At 37.3% G+C, this 13,004-nt stretch overlaps 1 protein-coding gene across 1 annotated transcript in view; it reads right to left on the bottom strand.

The window, feature by feature from the left end:
• The window catches only part of LOC145667977 (uncharacterized), a 132,677-nt gene that overhangs the window by 81,961 nt on the left and 37,712 nt on the right, over positions 1-13,004 (bottom strand). Inside the window, exons 4-5 of the mRNA XM_081735402.1 lie at positions 2,442-2,627; positions 677-867 (exon numbers count right to left, since the gene is read on the bottom strand). Of these exons, the coding sequence (XP_081591528.1) occupies positions 677-867; positions 2,442-2,627 (377 nt within the window). The remainder of the gene's footprint in view (positions 1-676; positions 868-2,441; positions 2,628-13,004) is intronic.

Genomic DNA, 13,004 nt, shown 5'->3' with positions numbered 1-13,004 from the left:
CCATTTATTCATTACAAAAGTTCTAAGAAACAAACTTCAAACTTCAAACAACGGTAATGCAAAAGAAAGTCAACCAGAGCTTGTACATAGTTTGAGGAACTAGTCACGAATTTGCAGGGCACAAATGATGAAAACATTGTAATAATCTCATAAGGTACATTCTTAAGTGTCCCCTCGGGATTCGTGTAAAATTGATTCAAATGCAAAGTTCTCCGCGGCCCAATGTGTATTGTACTAATTTTAGCGGCCCATATGGGTAATTTTCATATTTATGAGTGTTCATATATGCGGAATTCAATCAACCACTACTATAAAGCTCGCTAACAAAATTGCTTTTAGTTTCTTTACATATAATTGGATATGAATGCGGGTATATGCAAAACAAATTGGATCAAGTACTGCTTCTCTGACACGTGTTACCCATTCCGGCTGCCATCTTGGATTCAACTTTCGTTTTTTCAAATGGGAATAGGTGCATGTGATGCATCAAATTCATATAAAATTTTCTCGGAAATTCATTGGTGTAGTTAATTGTTGTAGCAAGTTGTTTTGTTGACATCTAGTAGTGAGGACCGATCATGTCACTCTTAAACAAAAATACGAACAGGGACAAATAGACAAACAGATGTTTCTATATGTGTTCCATGCAATAAGTTTACAAGATGAATGCATTTACCTTGAAATGGACGTCCATGCTGATCATTTGTTCTGCAGGGACGGAGGCCAAACACTCGACGACGCTGGTTGAAGATTCGTTAGAACAACCAACCAATTCGGCCAGTTTGAAAGCCTGTTGGCGGGCGTTGGTGGCCACTGCCCAGCTGACGAGCGCTGTTCCACTCTGTGAGATGCCGCGGTGGAAAAGCCCTTGAACAGCCATAAAAAAAAGAACAAACATTATCTTTGGAACTAGTTTACAGAAATATTGTTCCAGTTGACAGGGTTGATTGATTTAGGTTTAATGGAGACGTCAGCATCGAACTATTTGTCCCCCTCACGACTGCCTTAAATAAAATTTAAAAATGAACTTAGTAAAATATAAGGAACAAATGCCGCAAATTATAAATAAAAACATAAGAGATAAAATAAATAGAATAATAAGTATATAACAATAACAAATAACAATAGAGAAAATATAAATGTAACAATAAAGAGTAGTAATAGTAACAATAGATAAAATGTGTAACAACAATAAATGGTAATAATAGGAACAAAGATTACCATTTGACTAGAGCTGACTACCGTGCACTCAATATCCGTCATGTCGTCCTGCACCCTTGTCAGATTTCAAAGAAATTACAGGTGGCATAGGAACAGGTGTGGATTTTGCTATTTTCGGGGAAAGAACCGCATCATTGAGCTCGCATATATACTGACTAAATTTTAGGCCGGCCATATAAGATGAACACGATGAACTAGAGTTCTCCGAAAACCACAACTAAAACAAATACGTGGGATTTTCGGGGATTCGTTCCTCGATGTGACGAGGTTAAGAATTTCTGGACTTTGAACGCGAACAAGATCTGTTTGGGTGGAAACATCGGACACCTGAGTTGCCACAGATTTACAAGAAATAACTGCAACAGTAGCAAAGGGCACAGAAAACGAGGAAGGGATGCTTTCAGTTTATTCAGAGGTCTTCTCAACAAATATTAGCTCTCGGATACGTTTCTCATGTTGAAAGGCTGGACAGTCCAGAGACCAAGCAGAATGCTTGCCCTTGCAATTGATACAAAAGAGTTTGGTCGTTCTATGCAAAATGCTCGACACCATGACTACCCTGGCCACAATTCACACAAAGAACAGCACTCGCATTACACGATATGCTGGTGTGCCCGAAGTGTTGACATTTGAAACAGTGCAGGAGACTCGGGACGCTGTTTCCGAGATGCTCGTTCCCAGATGGTTGGGCATCAAAATCGAGCCCCTGTCAATTTCTGCTATGTCGTCAGTCTTCCCCATTCTACGCATAAACACCACACTAGCTGAACAAGTGAGATCCCTGTCACCATCTGGCGAGCGGTTCTGTTGTGCCTCTTACGTCAGTCCAATAAATTCGTTCAAAGAGTAGCGGGTGGTCTTAATGTTTTTGCTGGTCAGTGTGTTTCTTTTCTATGCAGTCTTAAAAGATTAAAATCTTGCTTGCTGGTCTAATTGCTAGCGCGCGGCTTTCGTGCACGAGGTTCTGGGTTCGACTTCGAGTGAAAGAGGTTTCAAATTTGAACACATTACGGCAATTTGTATTCCAGGTTGAAATAGATCTACATTTCATACAGCTTCGGTGCTGAAAGGGGACAATACACTCCAGCCAACCAATTAAAATGTTAAAAGTAGTTTCATTTAAGTATGATGTTGAGGGAGATGAAAAGAAATAGAACATTCTTTTAGTGAAAAAAAATGAACACAAGCATTTTAGATCGTGAAATGTGATGAACACTTACCTTTTGAGAGAGGGGACATCATATGGAAATGAACGCTAGCGCCGCCAGCGCTTTCTCCGAAAATCGTAACACTGTCAGGGTTGCCACCGAAGTTCGCGATGTTTTGGTTGACCCACTGCAGCGCTCGAACCTGGTCTTTGAGGCCATAGTTGCCAGGAGACGATGAATCTTCTGTGCACAAGAAACCTAGAGCACATTAGAACAATAGATTAGAAGGTATGCTCCATAATTGGGATTTTAATGCACATACACATCTTATAGAGTATTCAAATGTGTTCACGTTTATTTTCGTTCTATATATTATTGATTTTCTCCACCCTTGTTTTAAATAGACAATATAATCCGTAACATGTAGGGTCTTGTATTAGAAACGTGGCCACCACGTTTCTCTAAAAGGTGGTATTGCTACACGACAAGGGCGCCGATTTCTCTGTAAATTTGCGGGGGTCCATTCAGATGCAGAAGGTATATACAGGAATATTTAAAGACAAATTGCACTCAAATTATGCCAAATATTGTATATTCACAAATACAATAGAAGGACCCACATGAGCTTTGGGGGCCTGGGCCCCTCGGTCCCCCGGGATCGGCGCCCTTGCTACACGAGTGCAACCGTACTTACAATAAATTTTATATTTTGTCTTGAAATAGAGTTTTGAACAAACGAAAGAAGATTCGCTTTCGGTTTGATTTAATTCCATGATGTAAAGGATACAGGACTTCTCAAACACATGTGGATGCGAGCTATTTTTCAATATAAGAGGGTATATTTAAAACAGCTTAAGCGCATGGTGACATATTTTAATAAAAGAAAGTAAGTAGGATATACAATGTTTCCTTTAAAGTAGAGCAACTGAAATAAAAGAACGATTTTTTAAAAGATTTTATCTATAATTACTGTTCCCCAGGAAACAAGAAATTTCTGGCCTCGTCTAGAAAACCAGACGAGAAGTGCCATTTTTAAAATTCGAGACGAGACCAGAAATATAACAACTCCCATCTCGTTTTGAAGACGACGAGTCTCGTAGGCAATACTAGGTCTTGCTACACGAACACAGTATAAATTGATCGTAGAAACACCACTGAAGAACATTTGTCAAATAAAGATAAGTAAGTCATTACACAATATTGTAATACTGTGCACGTGGTTTATATTTGTAACACGTGCTTTTTATTTATAAGCAAAACTATCTCTTATTCTACTACAAATTACTAGATGAAGTAGACACAGGAATCCTGGTCACTACTTGGTCATGTAATGGAAGAGGAACACCATTACCCAGATGAGGGATTAAAACACCATGTAACGTCTCAATCGACATTACTTTCAGTTGGTCTGTTCCCCTCGCTTAGCTTGCCTGGAGCTCTGACAGAATCCTAACCCACCTCCACTCATCTTGCGTGGAACTATGCGGGGATCCTTACCTTGGCTGTCTTGGTCTTGGGACACCTATTTACCCTATCTAGTTAGTGGTTTTTGTATTGCTGTTAGGACCACACTTGTAGTGATTGTGTGCTATATTGGTTAATAACAGAAACTTTTCTAATAAAAGGTTGAGGGAAAAAACGAATCCTGTGTTTAAATTGCTCTACCTACTGCCTTACAATATACTCCAATAATAATGGTTTAAATGTTATATCACAGCCTTCCTGAGCCTCTCATTATGGAGAAAGATTTTGATGACTTTTACGTAGAAGAGGAGAAACTCTTGTGGGTTAAATAGACATCAGTATACAACAGTGCTGGCCCCAAGAAAGAAAAAAAAAAGTCATTTTCATTGTTAGTGATGAATTTAAGAAGTGGGTGAATATATAAATACAATCTCACCTAATACTATAGTTCTTTAAAAAATGAAGGAAGGTAAGACAATCCAGGCAGTAGAGGCAAAAATATTGTTTCCCGAATCAGACTTTTTTTTTCCTGCAACCAACTTTTGGATGTCTGGAAACATGACACTTCCAATTTTTCAGGACTCAGTGACAGAGCGTTCACCTTTGGTGTTTGGGGTCCCGGGTTCGATCCCAGCCCCCGCCAAGTGGACTTTGTGGTGGCCAAACACCGTGTGCGTCGGTTTCCTTGGGTTCTCCTGTTTCCTCCCACTTTCTTCATTTTACCATTTCATTCACTACTTATCACCACCGTCTCCTTTAGCCTAACCGACATAAACGTGCGACGTAAAACTCAAAGATTTCATTTTTTCCAATTTTTCAGAACAGAGAGCAATCGAATGTCTTGGGATATCTTTCTTTCCCTAAGTGAGACAAGTTGTTCAAATTGGTAAGCTTCGCACTATCGAACGTGGAAATCACATACAATGCAAATTTACGGATTTCGGGGAAAAGTGGTGCCAAATTCTAAATTTCGGAGAGTTTTCTCTTTAGAGTTCAGTCTGAGTAAACTGCGGACAACATAAAGATGAGTGATATGGTATGTGAGACGGGCCTCGAGTTTGATTTACAATTTCTAGATGAAATTAAGAAAAAAAATGAAAGCATAAATTTTGTACATAAATTCATCAAATGAGACGGGAATAGGTATTTCAAAAATCGCCACGAGACGAGACGAAACGAAAAAAATCTTACTTGTGACCTCATCTCGCGTGACCAACACCATCTACAGTCGATTGACTGAAACTTTTGTTTCTTCCCGCTATGTTGACTGCTGTCATCTAAGAAATGGTCTGATGGTCTATAAAAGGACTTAACAGGTCTCCAGCTATTTCCAAGTAATTCTCATCTAAAACAGTCGTTCTTTCAGAAAAAGTGTTCCGGAGGGGCATACTTAGTATTCCAAGGGGGGGGCACTGCTGGTACTCTTCTATTTATTATTATGTTATAGACGTATTATTTTGGTCCCCTCCGGGGAACACTCTCAGTGCTCCGGGGGGGGGATGCAGTGCCACCCCGAAAACATGTCTGGAAACTGATCTGAAATACTATCAGGTTGTAATTTCTTTTTGCTTCTTTCATAAATTATTAGTATTTATTAGCTATGAGCAATGTACTGTACCAGTGTTGGGTAAGTTACTTGTAAAAATGTAACGCGTTACAAGTTACTTTACTTTCTTTTAAAATGTAACGCGTTAGTAATGCGTTACTTGCCCCCCAAAAGTAACTGTTACTTTACTTCGAAAGTAACGCGTTACTAACGCGTTACTTTTAGGTCCGAAACTTTAAAAATATGAAAAAAAATATGGCTTCAATTTTCCGTACTACTATTACTACCGCTATTATTATTATTATTATTATTATTATTATTATTATTATTATTATTATTATTATTATTATTATTATTATTATTATTATTATTATTGCACGTTCAGAATCGCTTTATGTAAATGCAAGGACAAATTTTTACTTGATATATGAACATTTCAATATAATGTAACATTGATAAAATGCCATACTGTGTCACTTGTAGGGATGGACACGTGCGAGTATTCTTTGAAATTCGATTCGACTAGAAACGAACTCGAACCGAGCTCGAACCGAGAACTAGGCTCGAAAAATTTCCTCCAACTCGACTCGAATTGAGGTCGAGTTTCGAGTACTTTTTCAAGTATATTACATAGACAGTATAATTATTATCAATACTACAACTTATTATTATTATTATTATTATTATTATTATTATTATTATTATTATTATTAATTAATTAATTATAATAACACTGTATATAAAAATGAAAGGGACGGTTTGTATTTGAATACTAAAAAACTAGTTGATTACCAACCTCGGTAGTCGTGAAGTCTAGGAGTGAAGGACATTGTTCACGAACTTCTGAATTTGGGTTGAGGGTCTAGGTTGAGTATTCGGGCTCGAGCCAAACACTGTTAAGCGTTATAGGGCACTGGCCAAATATCTTCAAAACTGCTAGGCCCGAGTTTAGAATTGTGAACGACTCGAGCAACTCGGCTCACAGCTCATTCACTATCGACCCGAACCAAGAAGTGAGCCGAGCCAACAGCTCACCCAACCGACTCGGCTAGAGCCTTCGGCTCAGTTGAGCCGAACTGAGCAAATGGCTCATCCCTACCAAGCCAGCTCGAGCCGATGGTTCACCTCAAGTGAGCCGGCTCGAGCCATCTTCTCAGTTGAGTCGAGCCGAGCTGAGCTTGTTATAAAAATAGCTCTTGTGATCTCGCTATGGAGACGAGACGAGATGCGAGCAGTGTCCCTTCTCGTGAGCAACACTAAAAGTATTCCATATTACTGTTTAGCTTACATTTCTCATGGCTTTCGTTTTCCAGTGTAATCAGGCCATGATTTCAAGACGACTTAAAACGAACGAGCCATTTATCAAACTCGACTGAACTCGAAACTCGACGGGAAAAACTGAATCGGCTCGGAACTCGACTCGAGGATACTATCCTTGATTTGACTCGAAACTCGACTTGACTCGACTCGACTTGAAACTAATCTGAAAGAACTCCAATATTACATACCATCAGCAAACTATTTTCTAGTAATAAAGTAGGCCTGCTCATCAGAACACAGTTTATTCATATTAACCCCTGACTGTAAATCGTTAATTATGACACCCTAGCTGTTGATAAATATTTTCCGCCGGGGCACTTCAGACAATTTACTTTTAAATTCTGTCCACCATCATCCTCAGCACTAAAGAAAAAAGCATTCATTCAAATGTTCGAACAGTAAAATATTTTCGTTCTCCATCTTTATAAAAACAACACCAATCAAAATAAAATAGACTACCAGTATCATTGCACTCCTATTTCACTCACTGAATGTATTGATTTGGAGCTGTCAAAATCTACGACAAAATCTTCCAGGTGCTTGCAATCAGTACACGTGATTTCCCTAAGGCTATCCTCATCTTCAAAAAACAGCAAGTGGCACTACGAACTTATCTGTTTCTCTGTGTGTCTGTGACTGTCGGTCACTGACATACGTAGTTCATGCTCGATTGTTTCATTCTGAGAAATTCACTTACAGGAAAGAAACATTTGTTTCCGAAAGAAATATACATATTTTGTAGTTACTCATCCGAAATGTAACGCGGAAAAAGTAACGCAAACTAGGTACGTTACTTAAAAATTTGTAACGCGTTACCGTTACAGTTACTTTGGAAAAGATGTAACGCGTTATTAGGAAACGTTACTTAAAAAGTAACGCGTTACAAGTAACGCGTTACTTGCGTTACTTTACTTCCCAACACTGTACTGTACATGTAATTATTAACACAGTTTACCAGTAAGTTAATTAAAAACGTACACTTCACGCGCTTACAAAACTATAGACAAGATGGAATACTGAGAACCGTCTACTATACTGACTGCTGGAAAAAGCAAGAGTTACCTCAGTATAACCACAGATGCGATCATAGTCGCCGATTGGAAGAAAATATTGGGGGGCCCAAACAATGAATAAATATATAATCATATTCAGCTGTTTTCTGTCAACTACTTTATGAAGGCCCCCTTCCCTCCCCCATATCTCGGTCCACTACTCCTTGGAAATTCACGACCTAAGTCAAATTCCCTTAAAGGCATTAAAACAAATTCAAGTTCAAAATTTGAGAATTTCACTGCAACTTTGCTTAACACATTGATCTTTACTTTTCATACCAGTGCTGCCAGAGTGTTGGTTGAAGCTTCAGCGCTCTATTAAAAACATCGTTTTCAAAACGGCATTTTCTACCGAATAAGAAGGGTGTTCCTAATATTGAATTAAAGATATGACGAAGTTTACGATAGAAATTATTCCTCCTCTTTGCTAATTCTTCCTCGACTGGATTATATGGAGGGGGGCGAAGACCCTTCCTTTAAATATTGGGGGAGCCAAAAGCAGGGATTTATTTGTAGCCAGGGAAGCCTGGGAATTTCCCCCCTTCTAAGTTTTGGTTTCCCTGTCTCTAGATTTAATTCTATCTTCCCAGCCTGGGAAGATATTTTCCACCTTTCTTAGGCTATACAATCGATTTAAAAGTACAATAATTCAACTCCATATTTTAGTAACAATTCATAACTTTTTTTTAGTATGTTTATTGTTGCGAGCTATGCTGGTCTTGTTTAAAGAATTGTTTCCCGAAGAAAAATCTTGTAGCTGATACCACTGATTATCATACTTCATCTGAGTAGCACAATAATAATAATAATAATAATAATAATAATAATAATAATAATAATAATAATAATAATAATAATAATAATAATAATAATAATAAAACGTTTACAGTTATTAGGAGCAGTCACTGCAGTTGTGAATTAGTAGTTTCTTCGTTGACAAGCACCTTAACAAGAACATAAGGAAATGGATATTAGACTATATTTTAATAAAGGAAAAGCTCATGACGATTAAAAGGCAAGTAATTCCAGTACACAGAGTAAGAAAGTAAGAGGCTTTCGTGTTAATTATGAATGAAATTCGTGTTGAAAAGACAACTGTGATATTTAGAACTGCCTATGTTATTGCGCAAAATCGTCTGTCGTTTACCGCAGGGCCGCCCACAGGGGGGATGTATGGCGCAAGCTGCGCCATTGAAAAAAATTTTGGGGGGGATTTTACTCTACTTTCGAACTAGCAATTTTACTGTCGGAATAGCATTAAAACACGATTGTGAGAAGCTAATTTTCAAAAAATTTCCAGTGTGAACCCCCGTACCCCCTGCTTCGATACTCGATGAATGAAGTACCGCGCAAGTAGCCGTATGAAAAAAAAGGTTGGTTCGTTTTAAGAGAGAAGGGCCGCCCACAGGAGGGATGAATGGCGCAAGTTGTGCCATCGAGAAAAAAATTGGGGGGAATAAAAAAATTGGGGAAGAATTTTACTCTAATGTCGAATAAGTAATTTTGCTGTCGTCAGAATAACATTGAAACACGATGCGATTTTTTTAAAATCTCGAGAATGAATCCCCCTACCCCCTGCTTAGAAACTCTATGAATGAAGTACCGCGCAAGTTGCTATATGAAAGGATGAGCTGGTCGGTTTATCGCTTTGTGTAGGTAATTTACCCATTTTCTGCTGGAAGCATTTATTTATTTCTTATTTATACCATGTACGACACTTAATAAGTAATGCTGTTCAATTGCTACATGATGTATAATAAATGAATTAATGATAATATTTTGTATAGTTTTCTGTTTGTGCGATTACATTTTCCAGGGCCTGCGGTAAACTGAAAACCAGCTCAAAAGTGGCATCACTGTGTACAATAGAGACTTTCCGTGAGAGGTCGCTCCAGTAGTATTTTATATATTCAGCTCCATGTATTGTACAGAGTGAAGCCAGCTAGGCAGTTGTTCGTTTTTCGCAGATCCTGGAAAATGTAATCACACATTCACACACACAGAAAACTATAGAAAATATGATCATTCATCGTACATCAAGTAGTAACAGAATATTGTTACGTATTATATGTCGTCCATAATAAATAAATAAATAAATAAATGTAAACGTAACCGAACAATAGATCGGTTAAAATAGCGCCAAGAATTGAAATCACAAAAATGAGCGCCAAGTTCTGGTGAATAACAGTTACAAACACTCAAGGAATCACTTTCAAATTTAGATTTGAAACTTGCCTAAGTTGTCTGTTGAAATTTATAAAGTAGTTTGACATAATTGTGAGCTAGTGGTAACCATACAGACAACAGCCAAGTCTCAAATCTAAATTTGAAGTGAGCCAGTGAGTGTTTGTAACTGTTGTCCACCAGAACTGTAATATGCCATTACAGTCTAATGAGATTATGTTTTAATAGGAGGGTGCCCGAAATTTTTTGCACCGACTGTACCTGACGTTTAACAAAAAATTTCTGGCTGTTCATATAATTCGTAATATTGTTCATTATTCTATTTCAAATTAACATGGAAAAACTGTAAAAAAAATTTATTGGGAATTATAGTTTTGGGAATCAATATCTTTATTTATATTTTAAATTAGTTATAAGTCTTGTATATGGATGTGTAAATGGATTATTACAATTCTTACGGTGTCAGTGCTATCCGAAAATATAGATCTACTATTGGACGGAACTTTCAGATCAAATAACCAATCTAAAATTCGACAGAATTTTCAGGACCTCTCTTCACCTCTCTTTTAGATACCTAGGTCCTTCTAAAATCTAGTTTAATCCAGATTTTACCAAATTTTATTCGTTTCAAAGCCCCTCCGCCAAAATGCTTAGCTTTGATTGGCTGATAAACCCACGCTATGATATTAGGGCGCAATTATTCCATTCCATGCCTGAAATTGTGGTCGACGACATTAGTTTTTTTTGCTTCGTAAATGGACTGATTCCTGCAGTGGTAAACATCAAAATTCAGGTAATATTTGGATTTTATTAACATGAAAAATCACTGGAAGTCTCAAGGAGCCATAAACTATTAAATTTTTCGAACAACACTGGTTTAAAAAACTGAGAATAGTAAGTGCAAGATAGTGACGCCATGATTGCATCCACCGATGGCTATGGACAGGATCCCGAAGTATTGTGATTTCTGTTTTTCTTCCTAAATCCGGTTCTAAAGATCAGTGTTTCCCTTGATATCTCTACCTCCCAATTTTCCTACTAATTGAGGGTTACAAGACCTGTCCATTATAGATTTGTTTATGTAGTTAGCGAGTGATTTCTTTTTTTTTTATTACATACATGGCGGTATTTAATTTCTTTGTAGTTAAGATAGGTAGAATAATGCACGTGTAAATTTACAGTAGGGGCTCCTATCTGACTCCCAAATTGGGAGTACGGCTTCCAGCGGGATGAGTTGAACATTTAGTTTGTTTCCGGGTTCCTGCCCCTTCAGGGCAGGGGTCCTATTGTTAGCTAATACTTCGATACGTCCCCTCGGGGGCATTGATTAAACACTTAAGAATGTGATTCAGTGAATACAAGGGCCAGTTGGCCCTGTCCCTTTCTTTCCTTTTCCTTTCGAGCCGATTTAAAATGGTAAAATATGAATGTTTTCTGTGTATATTTATTAGTATAACATGTATTAATGATAGTGATGATTGGTGTGTATTGGCATGATGTGTCTTGTAGTTTGAGTAGTATGTGTATATTTGTAATGTAGTATCAGTGGTAGTGGTAGTTAAGTGATGAAAGAGTGTGTGAGATAATTAAATGTGGACAGTGTAGTATTTACTATGCGATAAATTTTTTATTATACCGTCATTAAGTGAACTCATACACAATATTTAAAAGTGAACATAATGTAGTATAATAATTCCGTGTACAAGGTCATATTCAGTTGTTCAAGGGTTGATTATATCGTCGCTAGCCCTAGTGTCAAAAGTCAGTACTAACCGCCATTCTTCTGTCGAGATGCTTAGTGATTTAGTTTTCATGAAATTGACCTTTCTTTCCGAAATAAAACCTAGAAGGTATAATTCACAGCCCATATGAATGTACAGTTAGGTCAAGTGACCCAAAATTAATATATTCCGAAAATTTCAACATTCTGCCTAGTCTAGAAATCTAAATATTTAAATAAATAAACAATACGTAAATTTTTAACAGAAGTCGGGCGATATGATGCTAGTTCTTCGCTTTGAAATTATATTAGATGTTCATTTTTTCTTCGTGGCTGCAGAAGTTTATTGTTGCTGCAGAATTTTATAAACATTAAACATTATCGCAGATAATTCTATTTTCAGTGAACATACATAGGATTTTTTTTCTTTCGTTCTTAATAAAGCTACCAGGTATTACATAGTATTGTGTGTGTGGTGAAGAGTCTTGAGTTCGAGTGACGTTGTCGTGCGGTGATCGGAATGGGAAATGTTTGTAGTGATTATAGATTTTAAAGTGTTATGATGAAATGTGTATATAGGCTGGGCGTAAATAGAGGAAACAGGGTGTCTGTAAGATATAGCGTCGTAGCAAATGAAAAGAATGATATGAATATTAATGTGAATATGAATATAAAGTATATGAATATTGTAATAAATGAATATAGAAGATAGGACACCCATATAGTTAAATATATATAGTAGCCCAGTGAATACTTCGCCGCGTGTTGATATATATAGATATTGAATAGATACGTGTAGCTAAAAACATCTCGGGTTCTGACCCCTGCACCATGATATCACTCGGACAGGAGGGCGATATATATTCGGACTATGGTAATGCTTTGTAGTTTTATGTGTTATAATAATAATCAACCATAGTAATACCATCTGATAGAATGGGTAGCATCATATAATCGTTGATTAGACATATTGAATAATAAATTATGAAAAGACAATAGTAGTTATACAACAGGGCTGTAGTGAATCATATCTTCTGGTCGGTTTTAAAAATAGAATGTACCACTCCGTGAGATTTTTTTTCTTCACGTTACCTACTCAGGCTAGCATACAATGTTCATGGAGGCGACGGTTCGGACAGGGGTACAGAAGCAAAACAATTAATTATTGAAATTTATATATCCCGTACCCGGGCATCGACCTCTTCCCCCTTGAATATTTTCGTTTTCTTTTCCTAGTTTCTAAACTAGATAGTGTTGGAAATTAATCGATGCCTCAGAATTTAGCGCATTCTGCGAAGGGGAGCTATCGGTGAGGTTTGGCCATAGAAATCACCGATCCAAAATTCAGT

This window comes from Thermobia domestica, chromosome 13 (genome assembly GCF_964235325.1).
Source record: "Thermobia domestica chromosome 13, izTheDome1.hap1.1, whole genome shotgun sequence".
Classification (NCBI taxonomy): Eukaryota; Metazoa; Arthropoda; class Insecta; order Zygentoma; family Lepismatidae; genus Thermobia; species Thermobia domestica.
This window is presented reverse-complemented; position numbering and strand designations above follow the sequence as displayed.